The 19,559-nt window shown below is 35.1% G+C and overlaps 2 protein-coding genes across 4 annotated transcripts; one reads left to right on the forward strand and one right to left on the reverse strand.

The window, feature by feature from the left end:
* Positions 1-192: 192 nt before the first annotated feature.
* On the forward strand, positions 193-13,617 carry LOC102599573 (protein CHROMATIN REMODELING 24). Of its 3 annotated transcripts, none has more exons than XM_006345413.2 (27): positions 193-374; positions 467-565; positions 663-758; positions 833-904; positions 1,037-1,129; positions 1,365-1,463; positions 1,603-1,689; positions 1,781-1,867; positions 1,985-2,862; positions 2,943-3,073; positions 3,172-3,226; positions 3,739-3,861; positions 4,298-4,405; positions 4,527-4,582; positions 4,662-4,752; positions 6,314-6,448; positions 6,582-6,659; positions 8,280-8,486; positions 8,569-8,721; positions 8,796-8,914; positions 10,439-10,550; positions 11,127-11,195; positions 11,293-11,390; positions 11,575-11,703; positions 12,940-13,008; positions 13,089-13,215; positions 13,296-13,617. In XM_006345413.2, the coding sequence occupies exons 1-27, from the start codon at positions 281-283 to the stop codon at positions 13,458-13,460; spliced, it is 3,630 nt and encodes a 1,209-aa protein (XP_006345475.1). In that variant the 5' UTR covers positions 193-280; the 3' UTR covers positions 13,461-13,617. The 3 variants fall into 3 exon arrangements, with proteins under 3 accessions (XP_006345475.1, XP_015163332.1, XP_015163333.1); XM_015307846.1 differs by having other exon boundaries at positions 836-904; XM_015307847.1 differs by lacking the exon at positions 833-904.
* A 708-nt stretch (positions 13,618-14,325) lies between these two features.
* On the reverse strand, positions 14,326-18,843 carry LOC102588771 (serine/threonine-protein kinase STE20). The gene is made up of 9 exons (XM_006345305.2): positions 18,433-18,843; positions 17,686-17,765; positions 16,364-17,132; positions 16,037-16,285; positions 15,784-15,947; positions 15,632-15,711; positions 15,383-15,530; positions 15,136-15,285; positions 14,326-15,028 (listed from the first exon to the last, which is right to left on the reverse strand). The coding sequence occupies exons 1-9, from the start codon at positions 18,701-18,703 to the stop codon at positions 14,786-14,788; spliced, it is 2,154 nt and encodes a 717-aa protein (XP_006345367.1). The 5' UTR covers positions 18,704-18,843; the 3' UTR covers positions 14,326-14,785.
* Between the last annotated feature and the right edge of the window lie 716 nt (positions 18,844-19,559).

Below are 19,559 nucleotides of genomic sequence, written 5' to 3' on the forward strand. Positions count from 1 at the left end.
TTGAATTAATATAATATTTAATTTGCAATTTAGAAATCTGCATAACTAATATAAATATATACTTTTATACGTGAGGTAAAATCCTGATAATTCTAACTAACTACCAAACGACCCAATTAGGTTTTTGAGCAATATCATTAGACATCGTAAAAGGTTTTTTTGAAATTCAAATTATCGACCCTAAAGCGGGAACAATAAAAGGCAAGAAGCAGGAAACTCGCATTTTCTTCTCCATTGTGCAGAAACTCACTGCTACTACAGTACTCACTACTCTGCAACAATGTCGAAACCCCAGCAACAACCTCGAAGCCTTAATCAACGCCATAATCAGATTCTCATAAACCTCTCTGCTTCCCATTCTAAACCTCCTCCTGGTACTCATACTTTATCTGTTTTGTTGTTTATCTTCTATTTTCTAGATTCTTCGAATCGGCGAATCATTCATTGATGTTTTTTTTGTGTGTAGATGATATGACAAAATTGGAAGCTAGGCGAGGTTTCAATCAAAATGACGGCTTTCCCACTTTCTCTTTTACTATTGATTCCGATTCTTCTCCTTCTCCAGGTATTTTTCTGCTAATTCGATGTTTATCCCCTTTATATTTTGAAAATTTCAAGCTGATATAGATGTATTTTTTGTGTGTGATTGTGTGTGGGTGTAGTTCGATTTTCTTCAAATGGTATAGGAAACGATGCCGTTCCTAGTTTTTCTGGGATTGCTGATTTCAGTCCCGATTCTGATTCATATTCGTCTTCTGGTATTCTTTTTACCTATGTAGTTTTATTTTTCTGCTGATTTCTTCAAAAGCTTGATATATTATTTTAATGGTAGAAGAGATTGATGATCAAAAGATTAACAATATTGCTGATTTCAGTCCAGATTCGGCTAAATCTTCTCCTTTTGGTATTATTATTCTGCCATATCTCTCTTTTTGATCAAACCTAAGTTATTCCTAATTTTGAATACTTTTCTTTGTCAAAATATGCCCTTGTTTTAATCTCTATTTGTACTTGTTTTCTTTTAACTATTGTGTAGGGGGTAATGAGATTGATGAATCCAAGCATGAAATTCAAGAGGAATTAAGTGATCAACCCAAGGATTATTCCGATTATCAGAGTTCTGGAACCGGTAAATGTTGATTGCTTGTAATTACTGGTGTATCTCCGATTGTTTTTGCAGTCCTCTATATATACGGGACCATTAGTGTAATTTAATTTGTTATAACATATTATTTACCAGGCAATTGGGATTACACCGGGTATGTTGTTGTTGCATCAAGAAAAGTTAAAAACATATCATAGCAGGTTATTTATTATTTATTTCCCTGTAATTACCTTATGTGGCATGATTCATGATTGTGTAGGGGTAAAGGAGATTGATGAACCCGAGAATGGAATTCAAGAGGAATTAAGTAACCCACCTGAGAATTCTTTTGATCCTCTTGATAGCTTGTCTTATTCTGGTAATTACTAGGGTCTCCCAAATTCCTTCTTTTTTTATTGCTGAAAATAAGATTATGTGCTTCCTTATGTCTCTATTACAGGCTTTCCTTGTTGTGCTGCTTAACTCTTTTTTTCTTTTGAATATCTGAATTTTTGCAGGGGAAAAAGAGATTGATCAACCCACGAGTGGAACCAAAGAGGACTCACTATTATCTAAAATTGATGATAACAGTTCTTCCCTATCTGGTAGATTAGCTATATATTCCCTTCCCTGTTTAATCTCGAGTGATTTCCAGCATGTTTCTGTCTCCATATTAATCAGTAAACAATTTTGCAGTGGATATGGAACGGTCCAAAGATGTGCGTGAAAACTGTGAACTCTCTCAGGAAGGCCAGAAAGATTACGAGAAAACATCAAATGAAGGTTATGTCTGTCCCTTTGAGAAATGATATGCTTGTGTCCAAAATTTTGATGTGTGCAGAAAATTTTTGTGCACTTCTGAATATTGTCATTGATGTTGATGAGCGTATGGTCTGACAGGAGAGGAGAAAATAATGAAGGTGAAGATCAAAGGTCGTCGCCGCCTTTGCAAAATTTCGGAGGATAACAATGACAGTGAGGAAATGAAGCTTAAGGATGATGAAGAGTCCAGACTTCTCGACATAACAGATTTTGATTCACCTCCTCGTCAGGTGAAAAATGCAGTTCAGAATGAACATGGTGGTTCTGGGAACGAAATAAGGGATATCCTGAATGATTTAAGTTCAAGACTTGAGATTTTGTCCATTGAGAAAAAGAGGGCACCGAAGCCCCATGATTTGACTAAGAAGAATGAAATTCCGGAATACCAAAGTGCTGGTTCCTCATTTTCACTTTCTTCTGGTTCCTCATCTGATTCAACCAAGGAATCTAGGATTGGAGGAGAAATTCACAAGGTGAAGGAGATCGATTCAGGGTATGCATCTAAGAACGACTGTGTCGTCCAGAAGTTCAATGATACAAGATCTTCTGTTGGAGCACCAAAGAGGAAAGAAGTTAAACAGATGGTTGGAAAATCACAGCCCATGAAGAACTCTATTTCTGCCTACAAATTTCTGGAAGAAGGAGATGCTAATGACAGTGATGGTGATTGTGTGGTTGTTGGTGACGAGAGTGTTGTCACTCAAGTGGGAAGACATAACAGGAAGGTTAGACATGAGCGTAAACGCTCAGATGACTTTGATTCACATGATTTTGTTTCAGAGGAGGATCACACTTACACACTCAGTGGACCAAAGTTCAATTATGGGTTACCTGGTAAAATTGCCAAAATGCTGTTTCCTCACCAACGTGAGGGTCTGAAGTGGCTTTGGTCTCTTCACTGTCTGGGTAAGGGTGGTATTTTAGGCGATGACATGGGTTTGGGGAAGACCATGCAGGTAAAAGTCAAAGTTTCAAAAGTAATATGTTCCACAAAATAATTTCTGAAGTAACTTTTTCTACTTTTACCATGTTTTAGATATGTGGCTACTTAGCTGGATTGTTTTATTCAAAGTTGATAAAGAGAGTGTTGATTGTTGCTCCCAAAACTTTGTTGCCCCACTGGATCAAGGAATTAACTGCTGTAGGCCTTTCTCAGAAAATAAGGGAGTAAGGCTGTCTTGTTTTTATCTTGTCTTATTGATTTCAACTCCTCCTTCAACTGGTAGTATGAAATGAGAAGTGTTCATGGTACTTTCTTGGTGCAGATATTTTGCGACTAGTGCAAAACTCCGAAATTATGAGCTTCAATACGTTCTTCAGGTTTCATCTTCTATACTGATTAAAGCTTTGCAAGTTCATCATGTTTAATCTGTTTTGTACTGGACATATATAAAATATGGATTTCATACCATGCTAATGTTCCATCCACTGCTTGTGCAGATAGAAATTATCTTAATCGTAATATAATTTGAGAAAAGAAGAGTCTACTACTTGCTTCTCTCTTCCTCTCTCCTCCTATTAGACTATACCTTTTAATATAAAGATGAGTATCTGATGTTACCTTTATAAAAAAAATGTGTATGAAGATGAGTATTTGATGTTACCTTTATTAAAAAAAAAGTGTATACAGATGAGTGTTTTACACAGTTTCATGCATTTTATACAATTATTTGTGTGTATGTTTGGAACTTTTTGACTTGACATATAACTGTTGGATATCTAAAGCTTCTATGGACTTCCATATTCTGGGATATATTAAGTTATGTTTTTTGGCATGGTCTATTCTATGGTTACTTCTTCCCTACTGATAATTTATTTTTTCATTTATGCAGGACAAAGGCATTCTCCTCACAACATACGACATTGTAAGAAACAATGTGAAGTCTTTATGTGGTGATCAGTATTATGAAGACAGAGATGAGGAGTTGACATGGGATTATATGATTCTTGATGAGGTACTTCTTGATTACTGTAGGGTTGATTGTTGCATTGATCATATCTCCTGGAAAACATGATTTGACCCGATTCCCTGACCTAATAACTTGGGAAGGGTGCGGCCAGATCTGATCGTAGTTGCTTGAACATTCATAACTGCTGCGGCTGCAGCAAGTTCATAGGCCATATTTAAATATGCCATGACCTACCTTTGAGTGTTTGGAGGTTGTGTTCAACCTTCATCTTATTACTCGACATTAAAAAAGTGTTAAATTCGATTTAAATTGTTTAGCATCTCAATCATTTGCCTTAAAGCTTTCATTCTTATTGATTGACTTCTTTTTTTTACGTGAAAGAGTATATGCATGGATGAAAAATACATATCCTTGTTGTTTTATTACAAGTTTCAAGGTGTGAATGTATATAAGTTTCTTAAAGTAGTTTCTGAATTACCAGGGGCATCTCATAAAGAATCCCAGTACACAGAGGGCAAAAAGTTTGCATGAGATTCCTTGTGCTCATCGTATCATAATAAGTGGCACTCCTCTTCAAAACAACCTCAAGGTGTGTATACTTTTACCTTCTTTTATGTCAATCGTGCTATGATGTCAGATGAAATTATATAATCAAGTTAAATTTTGTGTTTGCTTTTCCTGTATTCCTATCCCTCCTTACCCCCAAACAGGAGTTATGGGCGCTATTCAACTTCTGCTGCCCTGGGCTGCTGGGCGACAAACAATGGTATACCGACATGTTCAAATCCAATCTGCTTATATAAAGATATTGGGCTTGAATAACATGAAGCTACTTCTTTCTGAAGGTTCAAAGAGAAATATGAGCATCTCATTCTTCGTGGAAATGATAAAAATGCTTATGACAGAGACAAGCGTATTGGCTCAGCAGTTGCGAAGGTGATTGCTAAACCAATCTTTTATACTCTGTGTAGGCCAGTTTCTTCTGTGTTCTTATGTTTCTTGATTGCTTTCTTCATTGTAAGGTTCAATATCTACACAATTTAAATGATGCTGTGGTATTGTTCCATCCTTTGTATTTGTTATCATCGATCTTGAACAATTCATATCTTCTGAGAACTTTCCTCTCACTCTGGAATAAATATTGGTCCTGCCCTTAGAATTCAAGACACTATAAGGGTTCATTTGGAAGAGTTCATTCGATAAAATAATGCATGTATTAGCTTTGTGTATTACTAATATCTTGTTTGGTAGACTTTCTCAACCTATATACACTATATTCGGTATTAAGGTATGTATGCTAATACATGGCAATCCATGGTATTAGTAATGCAAAGGGTTTTAATGTATGCATTAATATGATTAAAGGCACAATTTCCCCTCAAAACTTTGTCACGTCCTTTCCACCATATTTGTGGAGGGAATTCTTGTAAACCTTAAAAATTATGCAATGCATGTTACTTTTAATATACCAAACCAAACACTGCATAAAAAATAATCTCAGCATAACTAATACAGGTATTACTACACCATATTTAGTATTTGTCTTATACACCTACCAGATCACCTGAAGTCCTTTTTGGCAAAGCTAATTAATACTTCTGCATCTTTTTCATTCTCTATTCTTTTTTAAAAAAACTCTCCTCCAACCAAAAGCAGAAAAATAACTAAGCTAGATAGAAAATGTAGGTCCTGCATTCTGGTCTTCACATTATATGCCATGGATATGCACATCTTTGGTGTTTTATTTTCATCAGAGAAGATAGCCGATTGACATTTGCCTTCTCAAGCTTTTGAGTTGCATTCTGGGACCTGTCAAGTTGGGGTTTCCTGGGTCTGGAAAATTGTGCTTTTGTTCTTTGTTAATCGCCTTGAGTTGTAAGTGATTAAGCAATAACAACACACAACTCATTGATGGTGGTTTTTTCAGAGATGGTTGGTTGCTACGTTTCTCAAGCTTGAACAATTTTCACTATATTTGATGAACGTACATCTGATATGGAAACTACAGTGGCTTAATAGCTAAACTGATAACTCAAGTCTGAGTGGTACAAATTAATAACACTGCTTTTGGATATAAAAGAGAAGTGACTTCTACTCAACATGTACTTCCTCTTTCTAATTAATCTCTGTGAAAGAAGAGAAAAGAGGAGTGAAATCTACTTTTCATGATGGATAAACTTACAAAATGGCTTCTTATATAGGAGTTTTTCGCCTTTTCTTATAAGGTGAGTTATCTTTCATACAAAGATCCTATAATTCTAGCTCTGTCACAATGTGGAGAATAGAAGGATTTTTATATTAATAACTGCACATATTTTAGATCAATATTGCATTATATAGTTTATGAATCGTGTAATTTCCTGGTATTGGGTCAATTTATGCTTTTGTCATCTCTGTTTGATTTTTTGCTATATCTCTGTTTCTGAAATCCATGTGGGGTTATTGGCTTGTAGCAGATGCTTAATCCCACTAAAATTTGTTACCGTGCATTGTACAGGAATTGAGGGAACACATTCAGCCATATTTTCTGCGACGTCTCAAGAGTGAGGTATTTTCTGATGATTCCTCGACCAGCGCAAAACTTTCCAAGAAAAATGAGATTATTGTGTGGCTTAAATTGACAAATTGTCAGGTATTAGTATGTTTCCATCACTTTATCAGTTTATCATTATTTGTCTCTCAAAGTAGCTTGTTCTGTTAGTCTTCTGTTTCGGATAAACTATTTTAGAGTTTCTTCTAATATTGTACCTTACTGCATTGTTCAGCGGCAACTCTACACAGCTTTCTTGAAGAGTGAGATTGTCCTGTCATCCTTTGATAGGTCTCCGCTGGCTGCACTTACTGTAATGTTCCAGATGAACTTCTTCCATGTCTATTCTCTCTGATTATTTCACAAGTTTTTACTGGATTTATGCAACAAGATAACTAGTGATATTTTCATCTAGAATATGCTTTATATAATCATCTCTCCCTATTGCTAACAAAGATCGCTAAGCACGTTAATACTTGTACCTCGACCTTGAAATACTAGATTATGTAGACTCGGCTTCCAAACCAAATTTTGTTTTCCTCATTTCTTGTGACTTGTTGTTAACACCTCATTCATGTCTCCAACTTTTCTTTTTTCTTGTAAAAGAACAGATCTGCAAAAAGTTTAAGTTACTATAATTCTAAAAGAATTACTTTGCAAGCATACTTGGTATTTCAGGTTCTACCTATTGCCAACTGTGATACTTCACAACTTGTAGATGAGAAATTCTATAGAAGAAGCATATGAAACACAGCTGAGTTGTTAGGCAACAACTCTAATTTGAATTTGTGGTTGGAGACACGTATACCTCTAATCCCCTTTTAGAAGCCAGATTATGGGGTCAAAAGTAATTGTTGGACAAAATCAAAATGAAAAAGGCAGGTCAGACTAGTTACTCTATCCTTTATCAAGAGAAAGAGAGAGACATAAAATCGTCGATCTTACCTCCTAACAATTAGGGGCTTGAGATTTGAGCCTGCAAAGATCTTGTTGATGCATCTTTTCATCCCTAAAAATTGTTTTGGTTGTTTATATCCGTACTATAGTTTCATTTGGCACTTCTCAATTTGTAATGCATGAATTTCAAAGCTCCTAATCACTTTACCTTTTCCATTGTTATTTTTTCTCTTTCATCTCTAGGTACATCTCTCGTCCTTTCACCTGCATATATAAGTTGTATCTATTTCTTTGGCTCGACTAGACTTCATGAAAGGATTCTAGGCTTGTTCTTAAACTTAGTTTTTTCTTATGTCTTTGCTAGGGGATTTTGTAGCAGAATTGGACTAAATTATAAATAATGTACATTCATGTTTTTGTAGCTGTAAGAAGTAAATGCCTATTACATTTTTCACTAGCAATTACAGACAAGCATTATCATTGTAGGATAGAGACTTCATTTTCACTTAAGATTCTGTTGTGTTTTTTTTTTCAACTTGAGCAGTTTTTAAAAAAAAAAGATTCTGTTTTTTTTTCTTTTTTGCTTTTCAAAATTGGTTTGTACGTTGGCCCTTTCCACATACTCACCCCTTAATCACTTTACTAAAGTATACTTCCCTTTGATAATAGAATCCTCCCTATCCAAATATTCCTTTTGCATATATACATGTGTTGTGCAAAGATGTTTTCATCACTTCTCCGATATTCTCTTAATCAATCTAGTTTTCCATTGCTGGCCATCATTGCCATTACATTTTAATTGTATGGTGTTAAATATTGATCGTGTCCCCTGTATTGGGTTTATGGCACATAACCTGTTTTGAAAAGCTACACGTAACTCTCTCTAATCTTTTAGAATTGAGATTGGTGATTGTAATTTGATGTTCATTCTGGAGTCTGGTTCAAAGCAAGCTTGTAGCTTTTATTGTTTCTTGCTCAAGACATCTTCACATCTTTTTTGTCAAATCTGACATGACACTCAATTTATATTGAACAGATCTTAAAGAAAATATGTGACCATCCACTACTACTAACAAAGAGGGCAGCGGAAGAAGTTCTTGAAGAGATGGATTCAACATCAAACCACGATGACCATGCTGTGGCAGAGAGATTGGTTATGCAAATGGCAAATGTCACTGAGAAACTTGAAGAGGAAGTATCACATGATGTTTCCTGCAAGATAACATTTATACTGGCTTTGTTGGTGAGATGTCAATAGCATAAGTGATGTTCTACCTTACCTTAGCAATAGCTTGTCTTTATAATTCAAATGTTTCTTCACGCAGGACAATTTGATTCCCGGCGGGCACAATGTGCTTATCTTTTCTCAAACACGCAAGATGCTTAATCACCTCCAAGACGCTTTAATATCCAATGGGTTCCAGTTCATGAGGATAGATGGAACCACCAAAGCTACTGACAGACTGAAGATTGTTAATGTTTGTCTTCTCCTTGTTTTTGATATTTAATTCTCCATAAAATTTTGTCCTGATTTTGTATGCCAATTTTACAGGAATTCCAAGAGGGTTGCGGTGCTCCAATATTTCTTTTAACTTCTCAAGTTGGCGGTCTAGGTCTTACACTCACAAGAGCAGATCGAGTGATTGTTGTTGATCCAGCATGGAATCCAAGGTATGCTTGGAATGACTTTGTAATAACTTCTTAGAGTTACCTGATGACTGACATATTTCTAATTATCTTGTAGTTGGATAACATTAATGTTTTAGACTACCCAGAGAATTTTCAGTCTTCCACTTCCCATTTGATGATGTCCAATAATCTTGCTTAATCTTAATATTTCTCTTATGCAAGTAACGCTTTGTCTTCAAACTTCTGCCAATTTCTGGTCCACTTTTCTTTAGATCCTCAAAACTTATATCAGTAGTTCAGTACCCAAAACCATCTTCATGAAAAACGACGCCATTAAGAATGTCATTTTAATATCTAGATTGTTTATACTGCCATAATCTATTTGGTTGGGTTTTTATATTTATTCTTAATCATGATAAAATAATTCATTGCATAGATGTCAAGTATTATTTTAGTTGAAGAGTAAGGTCACCCTGTGCCTTCTTTTTTAGTAAGATCATAAGCCAGGAATTGCAATCTCTCGCTTATGCCGCATACTACTTAGAATATATTCTTCAATGAAAAGTTTAGATTGTACTTATCAGACATTATTAAATGGCTACATGCAGATAAGAAAGCTTCTTTATGACAATGTTCCTAGTGCCTTCTATGATTAGTACGAGTTCTGATAGTTTGACTGTATGCTATCTATATTATAGATACTATTTGTTTTTATTGTTGTATTTTGATTGTGAATTGGTTGCACTTCTTTTCATATGTGTTTTCTTTAGAAAATGTTCATACTTGAGTTTCATGTCAAAGTGTGTTACTGCCTCCATGCCCTCTTAGATAAATGTGTTTGTCCATGACTTGAATCTAAGACTATAATTTGACTTTTATATTGTGTTAATGGTACTAGAAGAAGTAATGCTCCTATTAAAGAATGACGGGATTTGGGGTAGAGGGTCAAACAATTCAATTTTGGATCTCAATTTGGACATAGATTTTTTATTTACTTTTTAAAAATAAAATTTCACATTTAGAGCCTGTTTGGATTGGCTTTTATCTTTTGACTTAGAAGTCAAAATCCGCAAGTTAGAAATCCTAACTTATGTCTTTTGGCCTATTTTAGCTTAAAATCAAGTGCTTATATGCACTTTTTAAATTTTTACCCAAACACTAAAAAGTGCTTAAAAGCCATTTTGGGTTTAAAATAAGCCTATCCAAATAGGTTCTTAGAATCCATTTAAATTGTAAATCACAGTTTTTTTATAATTAAAGTTACTTAAAGTTTCCTCATGATTGGTGATACAATGGGACAAGCAGGAAAAAGAATAGTAGTTTCTAAAAACCAAATTCCGAAGATTAGGGCTACAATCCCACTCCTAGACATTCAGGATTGTATTTATCTTGTAAGGTGAGGATGTAGTCACAATCAAATGAGCACTTACCAATAGGAATCTCATTTGTCCACATTGATGAGATCTAAATGTTCATTGTGTAGTGCTTCTTCTTCTTTCTGTTTTTCCCATACTCTTGATTTTTTTTTAGGGATTAGATTATAGCCATTTACTTTCAAACTTGCAGCACGGATAATCAAAGTGTTGACCGCGCCTACAGAATTGGGCAGACGAAGGATGTTGTTGTTTATAGATTGATGACTTGTGGCACAGTTGAAGAGAAGATTTATAGGAAACAGGTATATATTTGTATTTACACTTGAATGAGTAGTGGTAAATATACAATTGGTTAATGATGAATGAGTGAACTTCAATAGTTGTGACCCTAAATGTTTAATACATCAACTGTTATGTGTGGGTGGCTATCTTGAGACGTCTGGTTATCATTATCTGATGTTACTAAACTAATGCCTATTCTGATGGAGTTTAGGCGGCTAACATTGTAGTGTCATAGCTAACTGCATGGTCCTTGTGTCATGAAGAACTCTAAAATAAAAGATGCTCTTTGTTATTTGTGTAAAATGAGAGACAAAAAGAGAAATTCTGAATGTCGATTTATTGTGAATCTAAACTCATTTTAAACTTTCAATTTTAATCATTCTCTTGACTTATATTCAAGTTAATTCTAAGACCAAGAGAAAGGCAATTCGAAATTAGTGTGATAAACGTGGAATTCCTAGAGTTGAGGATCTGACCAGCTTTTAAGAAACTTCAATACTAATATTAATGTGTGAGGTCACATCCTTTGGCAGAAGTCAATTGTATTGTTATTTTATCTTCCCTATAATGCACTCTATCTAATACTTATGGTTCAGGTATACAAAGGGGGATTGTTCAAAACAGCAACCGAGCACAAAGAACAAATCCGTTATTTCAGTCAACAGGTATATGCATGGTTAGGTGGATATTCTAATAGTAATATTTGGTATATCTAGCTGCCAATATGAACAGTGCTGATTCGCTTGTGTGTCAACTTTTCAGGATCTTAGGGAACTTTTCAGCCTTCCCAAAGATGGTGGTTTTGACATATCAAATACTCAAAAACAGTTGAATGAAGAGCATGATCATGAGCACAAAATGTAATGTGTTTATATCTCATGTAATTTTGAGTGATTGTTCTCCTGTCGAGCTTTTGACATGATTTCAGATTGTTTCTCAGGGCTTGTGTCCCTTAAAATCAGCAATAATTTATGATTATTTCCATAAGCCAAGTTGTGCTTTTGTTGTCGACTAGTTTTTACAATGGTACTCATTTTGCTGCAGGGAAGAGACTTTAAAGGCCCATGTAAAGTTTTTGGAGACTCTGGGTATAGCTGGAGTTAGCAGCCATAGTCTGCTTTTCTCAAAGACAGCGCCTGTTGCTGCTGTCCAAGATGAGGATGAAGTGAAAATGTAGGTCAAATGATTTTTTTATTCTGGATCATGCCAAAGCATTAGACACTATTGTGCGGATGATACTATCTTATAGTCTTTTCATCCTACTCGGATTAGCAATATACTTCTGGAGGAGTTGAACTAGCTTTTTTATTCATCAATTATCTTACTCAGCTTCATTGCCCCCACATGAAATGTATAATCCTACTTAGCTTCATGCCCCACTACATATGATCCTAATACAAGGACATGAAAGAAGAGATAAGATTATAGTAAATCTTTAAGTATTATGGGGAAGTAGGAACAATCGTTTTTAGGAGGGAACAACTGTGTAGTTGAAGCACACAAGGACCCACAAAACCATAGCAACTAATATTTCTGTATCTTCTTAAGATCAGTTTTAATGGCTTATTAACTCAACACATTGCACTCCTCCGGCAATTGGAGACTTTAACTTGAAACTTGCTAGGATTTCTAGTGAGACTTAGAAACAATTCTATTATAACCCTATGCTTCATATTGTTAGTAACAAAGCAATCCTAGCAAGAAATGATCATCTGTCTTTATTGTTCTAATTTGCAATAACTCTAGTTTTTCTACTTGCATTTCTATGCTTTCCTGATTTGCTTTCCCTGTCTTTTTCTTATTCTTGGTGACTCTTGCTTATTTTTACTGATTCTGCTTAGACCAAAAAAAAACTACTCATGCAATAGTATAATTGCTAAATTAATAGTAATAAATATGATGCTGTGTTTCAAATTAATCATTTTACCAAGTCGAAAAGAAGAAACTCATTATATGATTTGGTTTTTCCTGTCGGCTTGTGCAACTTACAGTTTAGTTGAGATTAACATAGTATTACGTAGTTACTGTGAACTTACATCCTATATATTGCATTATTTGTATGCTTCACTTGCTTAAAGATACAGGAATCTTGTTTTTTTATTATTTTAAACGCTTTTTGCTGTAAAAATTAATTTGAATCTATGAGTTTATTCTGATAAGCATGTGCTAGCGTTGCCTTATTGTTCAGGATCTTGAAGATCAGTGACTTGGCTCATTGATAGTGTCCCTTGCTAGTGTGCTACCACATCATCTTTTTCCCTTTCTTTCCCAACTAAAAGATTGTCACTATGCCTGGCTGATTTTTGGGCCATTCTTAGTGTGCACTCTGAAAGTAGCTATGTTTTTTCATCTGTATTGTGTTGTTACCATCACTTTCTAAGAGTTTTTGTTTTCTACCTGTATGTGTAGTGCACGAGAGAGGATGACACACATTGGGAACTCATCATCACACTCATCAGTTGAACGTCCTGTTGATGCGTATGACTCATATAAACCTCAATTAGTAACTGCAACTCTATCTATTGTCTTTTGATTTAGTTCCTCCATCCTTCTTCCAGGAGTCAGTATGCTTTTAAGCCAAAGGATGTGAAATTACAGAGAAAGTATGTACCTACTAGAGTTGATCGTACAGAATCTCAAATCCAGGATGACCTCAGGCGGTGTTATGCATTACTTGCGAATAAGGTATATCATGAAGCTTATAATAAATACTCTTACTATATGATGGTATAATATCACTTAAATCTTTTAAACTTTTTTTTCAGGAAACGATATCCAAGTTACCTGATAAAGGGCAGAACATAGAAAGACGAATTGCTAATCTGTATAAGGAGCTGGAGACTATTGGAATGGAAAAGAATAACAAGGATGAAATTATTGACTTAGATGATGACATATCTGAACAATTCGACAGGGCTGTTAATGTGTAAATATTGCTCTATTTCCATATCAATTTTTTTGTCATTTTTGACACTTCAAAGTGGGGAGCATTTTTTGTTGCCTTGTTTACTTTTTGGGTAAACACTTGTCTGTAATTAGTTGGGGATATTTTTAATGAGTGCATTTAACCTTTTTGGTCTTTAAACACATTGTGGATTCTTGTCTCCCCGGTTGAGTTAACCTTTTTTTTTAAAAAAAAATTGCAATATGCAGTAACATGGGGAAAGAAAAACTAATTTTCTACAGGAAATGATATTTTAAAAATAAAAAATACAATTACAAATAGTAAGAACACTTTAAAAGTAGGATGTTTTTCTAAAATATACGATCCAACATAATATACCATACCCATAGTCATGCTATCACAGTTTATACACGCATAGCAAGCATTAAATTAGCTGGTATTATCACAAATCACCCATAATTATTACAGGTCATTCAGATGGTGAAACTTAATAACAAAAATAAAATAGATAAGTATTAAATAAAATAAAATAAAATTCTATAAAGTAGACAAGCAAAAGTGAACAGAAACCGAAAGTACATTGTAAACCACAGATTTCTCTTTATAATATTCAGTCTTTCAGATATATCTGCAGTTACCTAACTCTAGAAGTACAACATCATACTCAATGGAATTCCACAAGTGAGGTTTGAGGAGGAGGGATAGAATGACGTAAACCTCATCATTATCTTGTGAAAGTAGAGATGTTTCCGAAAGACCCTCCATTCAAAAATCCAGAAGTACAAAAAAATAAGAATATGGAAACTGGTGAATATGTACATGGCAAAAAATGATCAACAGTTTCTAAGCTTGTAGATTATATAAAATACTTAAATAAGCTGGGACTCACGAAAAAAAAAACAGAAGACATGTAATATTAGCAAGAGTAATAAACACTTCTCTGCAAACTAAAATTAAGGTTGCAATAACAGGTCAAAGAGTAGAATTTCCAGAAATGGTTAAACCTCTCTATTGACAACTAAAGCTATTTTCTTACAACTACATATGAACTCAGATGTTTAATTACAACTCAACTTTGGATTTGATTTACAATAACTCACCTGTGACAATCTACTAATCATTTGCTCATACTCTTGGCAGCATTTGTTACTACACCCCAAAAAGAAGCTGTGGAAAAAGGAGATAGTTGAAGAAAAAATCATCCCAGGCTAGGCAAAGGAGGAGGTTAATGGCTGTAAACCTCTCGTACCAGGACCCAGTGATGGGGGCAATCAATCAACAAGGAAAGCTCGGTATTTACAGAAAAAGGGTTACTTGATATATAGCCATAGACATCTATCATAGGAATGGTTAGTCAAAACTTGAAGAGCGACTAAATCTCCCTTGCAAATAATCCTCCACGGAAATGGTTGGTCCCGTGCTGGTACATGAAAGTGAGGACTCATCCTCCAAATTCAGCAATGCGAGATTAATAAAGGATTGTATGTTTGAGGGTGGTTGTTCACCATCGACAGCATCTACTTCTTCTGAAAATTTGCCTTCTTCAATCGCCCACTTAATTGTTTCAGCCTCACCTTGGAGGAGTTTTACCACCTATTTTTTAAAATAAAATTTAATACCATTAAATATTATAAATGCAAAGTGGCAACATATTTAGTACAAAATAACCTCAACTTGAGTGGCTGACAAAGTTCACTCACGATGTCAATTTGAGGTCTAATTCCAGGAGCTCGTCTGATGCACAGTGATGCCGCCGAGACCATTCTCTCAAATTGATCATGATCATAAGTGTCAATCAAGCTCGGATCTAGCAACTCCTTCGTGTTCCCACCCTTCAGAACTTGTTTCGCCTGAAAATCGTTATCAACAATTTGAAAGGCTCAATCTAAAATGCAGCGGGAAGAAAAAAAGATATTTTGCTCACAATTTGTAAAGACGACAACTTACCCACATGACTAAGCTTTCCTGACCTTTCCCATTGCCATTATCAATTGGCTTTTTACCAGACAAAAGCTCAAGGAGAACAACACCAAATGCATACACGTCAATCTTTTCAGTTATCTTTCCATGCATAAAGTACTCAGGAGCCAAGTAGCTGCAATATAATATCAGTTATGAACTGACAAAGGCTTTTTTTTTGTTGATGAAGTGATGTAGACAAATTTTATTTGAACTCAAACTGAAAAAATAAGTTACCCAAATGTTCCAGCAACATCAATGCTATCTAAATGATTTGAACAGCTTGAGGCCGGTGTTGCAAGTCCAAAATCTGAAAGCTGGATGCAAAACAGCAGTTAATACTAGTTATTCACAGAAAGACACAACTTTAAGGAAGAAGAATAAACAACCTGTGGCTCAGAATCATCGGACAGGAGAATGTTTGAAGATTTCACATCCCTGTGGATTATGGGCCCATCAGCTGCATTGTGTAGGTGGTCCAGTGCCTCAGCAACACCCAAAGAAACCTTGTATCTATCTGCCCAGCTAAATGAATTTTCATCCTTTTTGGAACCTAGCAGTTTACATTGTTGTCAGTACAGCCAATCAGGAAAAATAGCTTAAGCCTCCAAAAACAAGCAGCAAATATCTAGTTATAGGTACCATGGAGATTCTCTTCTAAGCTTCCTCTGGATAACAGATCATAAACCAGTAAAAGGTTGTTCTCCTCTAAACAAAACCCAATCAGTGATATAATGTGCTTGTGATGCAGAGTTGTGAGTATCTCTATCTCTGAACGGAATTGCTGTGCCACAGCTTCTGATGGCTTCAATATTTTCACAGCCAGTTGCTTGCCATCTGGAAGGCACCCTTTGTAAACCTTACTGCTGCCTCCTTTTCCAATCAAATTCTCTACAAATATAGATACATTTAGTGAAAAGTGAAGAAGTTATGCTCATAATTGCAAAGTTCAGAAAGGTGGGGACTTACCTGGCAGGAAATCAGATGTTGCTGAACAAAGCTCCTGGTAATTGAACAATCTGCACATTGATGAGTACCTTTCAGTAAGACCCTCCAGTTCCTCAGGAAGGACAATAAAGCATTCATTTGAAATTGGATCAGCATCACTTCCGACAGGAATAATTGCCCCCTTCCCTTCATCCAAGTTTGTACAATGAGGCTCATCCTTGTCAGATACACTCTGTTTATGATCAGGGTAGATAGCTGCAAAAGATTGCCGACTTGGTCGTTTCCAAACCCAATGCATCACAGAAGACCTTTTTGCGGGAAATTTATCAGGTGCCACTATGTTCTGAAGAAAAACTCGTCGAAGCAGTGTCCAGCGAGACTTTGACTCCCGGACTTCAATAGGCTTAACAGGCACCAAAGCCATGTAATTGTTCTCTGTTGTACAAGAGTTTTCTTCCACAGCTTTCTTAGGCATTAAGCTCAGAGGACTTTTGTTCAGTGTCTTCCTCCTCTTGAATCTTGATTTGGGCACATCTGAGTCACTAGATTCATCTCCATCCAAAGCACTAGCTTCCCTTTGATAAACAATCTTGCCATTGTCAACGGCAATAACAGAGATGCTCTTTGTCACTTTCCTAGCACAGTATTTTGCAAGTGACACTGACGACCGAATGGCATGATGACTGCCTGAAGTCCCAATAATCAAATTTATAGCACTTTCCAATTTCGCCTCGCGAGCAAGAACTTTACGAACTGGTGATCCTCGACAGACTTTAAGCTTCAAATGCACCTAAACAAAGTTCATCCAAATCCAGATTTTAAAAAAATGGACTTGGCTCCTCTAACTAGGCAGCAGACAAACAGAAAAAGGAAATATGCAAATCAAAAATCAAATTTACTGTTACTATACAAATTTGGATCTAAATTTAAGAAATTCCACAAGAAAGAAGTGATCCACTAACATACCACAAAAATTGTGAATTAGAAATCCCATCCTCAATAAATTATGAATTCACCTCCAAAATCCAAATACTCGCATACAGCATAAGTGATAAAATAACTAATATAAGGACTGCTACAATTCTCCTACACAATTTTGGTGCAAGGAAACCAAACAAGCATTTGAGAAATAAAAATCCTGATGCAGAACCAAGGACTAAGTACTTCTCTTGAAAAAGAAAAAAAAGATCATTCAGGCCCTCAAAACAACAACGGTTTCAGTTCTTCGGATATCTGGCTGGCAGGGATTTTCGCTTATTTCCTTTTCATCCTATTTCCTGTTCTGCTCTACAGATAGTAAACTCAATAAAGCCATCCAAAGAGAAGGAGTTTTGTGAATAAACCTGCTTTAAATTGCAGAAGCCCTCATAAGCAGCCAGCATCAAGTCAAATGACTTCACCAGTGAAAGAGGTTCTGATTTATCTTCAACAAGATCAAAATAAAACAAATGAGAGCACATTAAAACTGAACAAAAAAAAGTGTGCAAGGGAACACCATGAAATCAACCACTGCGAGTTAAATGAGAAAGTCCTCCTACATAATGTCTAGTTCACACATGATAGATCCAAAAAATTCCTCGACTTTGCACATTATTCATCACTAATGAAACCCAGAAAATGTATAAATAATCCAAACACTAGAAGAAGAAAACAAACAGTGAAGAAATTACACACAAAATTGTCAACTATTACATCATCAAATGAGCCGTTGTGTGTGAAAATGAGACAACTGCATAATACCCAGAGCAGAAAACCAAAAATTAACAGAGAAAAGTGAAACAAATTGCGAAAGCAAAATCAAAGAACAGAAATTACCATAACTATTACTCATCAAATCAACGACTAAAATAAGACAGAAATACATACTCCTAATACCCATTACACAAATAGGGTTATCCGCAGAAAATTGTGAAAAAACTCAGCAATTTCCAAACTATTAAACCATCAAAAACCCTTCCACTGCGTGTAAAAAATTGGAAATATGGAAGAAAACCCCTAACCAAATAAAAGAATGACAACAATGAAGAATACCCATTAACATAAACAGCAAAAAAAACACAAAAACTGTTCAACTTCTGGCATAATTTTACCAGAATTTGGATCGATAACATGTACAGCCACTACATGATCTCCAGTCTGAGCAACCTTAACCAAAGCCCAAGTAAGCAACTCTTTACTTCTGGAATCTAACTTCACTCCCACCACTGCCACCACCCTTCCACCCACTTCTCCGGCGCCGTCATCACCACTTATACTGAGACTACCAGTCGTAGTATTACTATCGTTGACACTACTAGTTGTAGTAGTATTACTATCGTCTCTTTCCACTGCACAACTACAGTTTCCATTAGATACTTTCATTGCTCCGATTTGTAGCCAACAAGGCCGCAGTGTTTATGTAATCGGAGTTTTCTTCTTTCTCTTTCTCTCACTAGAAATTCATTGGAGGGTTTTGAGAGAGAGAATCGCACACTACCCTTGCCTTTTTTGTAGTGTTAATATTGGGGAATTAGTAGCACTCTTTCGGTTCCGTTCTATATTAGTTATCCACTTTTTCTTTTTACGAAAAATTATTCTCTATTCTTTATATTTATTATGATTATTTTATCATAGTATTCTTATTAATTATTTTCATTGTTCACTTTTATCTATTACTTATTTTTAAAATATATTTTTATTTTTATTTGTCACTTTCTATATATCAAAAAAAAGATAAAAAAGAATTTCATATTTACCCCTTGACTTTTAATACTACTCTTCATATCATTTTTCATAAACTCAATATTAGTGTGTTAGACGAGTTATATCAATAATTGTTTTCTTAATAGATGTAGCAAATCAAAGTGACAAGTAAAAATAAACAGATGAAATAGTATTTAATATTAGATCTTGAAAAATAATATTTTACTCCCTCCATTTTATTATATAATACACTTTTCATGTGTTACAAGAAAATGACACACTTTATTTTTTGAAATCTCAGGAAACCAATAATTTCTATCCTACGTGTAAGCTCTCGCTTCTGCTCTTTGGGTGAGCACTTCATGCATAATTCGTAAATCACAAAAAATATAAATCACACTAATTAAGCCCTGCACGACAAGTTCATTTCAATCTCATATTTTCCACACGAGAGATCCACCTCCCAATCACTCAACTTTAAAATTTTAAATTGTAATTTATAAATATGAATTTAGAATAATTATTTTTAATAATA

This window comes from Solanum tuberosum, unplaced genomic scaffold, assembly GCF_000226075.1.
Source record: "Solanum tuberosum cultivar DM 1-3 516 R44 unplaced genomic scaffold, SolTub_3.0 scf00068, whole genome shotgun sequence".
Classification (NCBI taxonomy): Eukaryota; Viridiplantae; Streptophyta; class Magnoliopsida; order Solanales; family Solanaceae; genus Solanum; species Solanum tuberosum.

Coding starts and splice junctions, on each gene's coding strand:
- LOC102599573 (XM_006345413.2), top strand. CDS start 281: ATGTCGAAACCCCAGCAACAACCTCGAAGCCTTAATCAACGCCATAAT. Junction 375..466: donor CCATTCTAAACCTCCTCCTG/GTACTCATACTT, acceptor TTTTGTGTGTAG/ATGATATGACAAAATTGGAA. Junction 1,130..1,364: donor TTATCAGAGTTCTGGAACCG/GTAAATGTTGAT, acceptor ATGATTGTGTAG/GGGTAAAGGAGATTGATGAA.
- LOC102588771 (XM_006345305.2), bottom strand. CDS start 18,703: ATGAAAGTATCTAATGGAAACTGTAGTTGTGCAGTGGAAAGAGACGAT. Junction 16,286..16,363: donor AACATCTGATTTCCTGCCAG/GTAAGTCCCCAC, acceptor CTATATTTGTAG/AGAATTTGATTGGAAAAGGA. Junction 15,948..16,036: donor CTTAGAAGAGAATCTCCATG/GTACCTATAACT, acceptor GTAAACTGCTAG/GTTCCAAAAAGGATGAAAAT.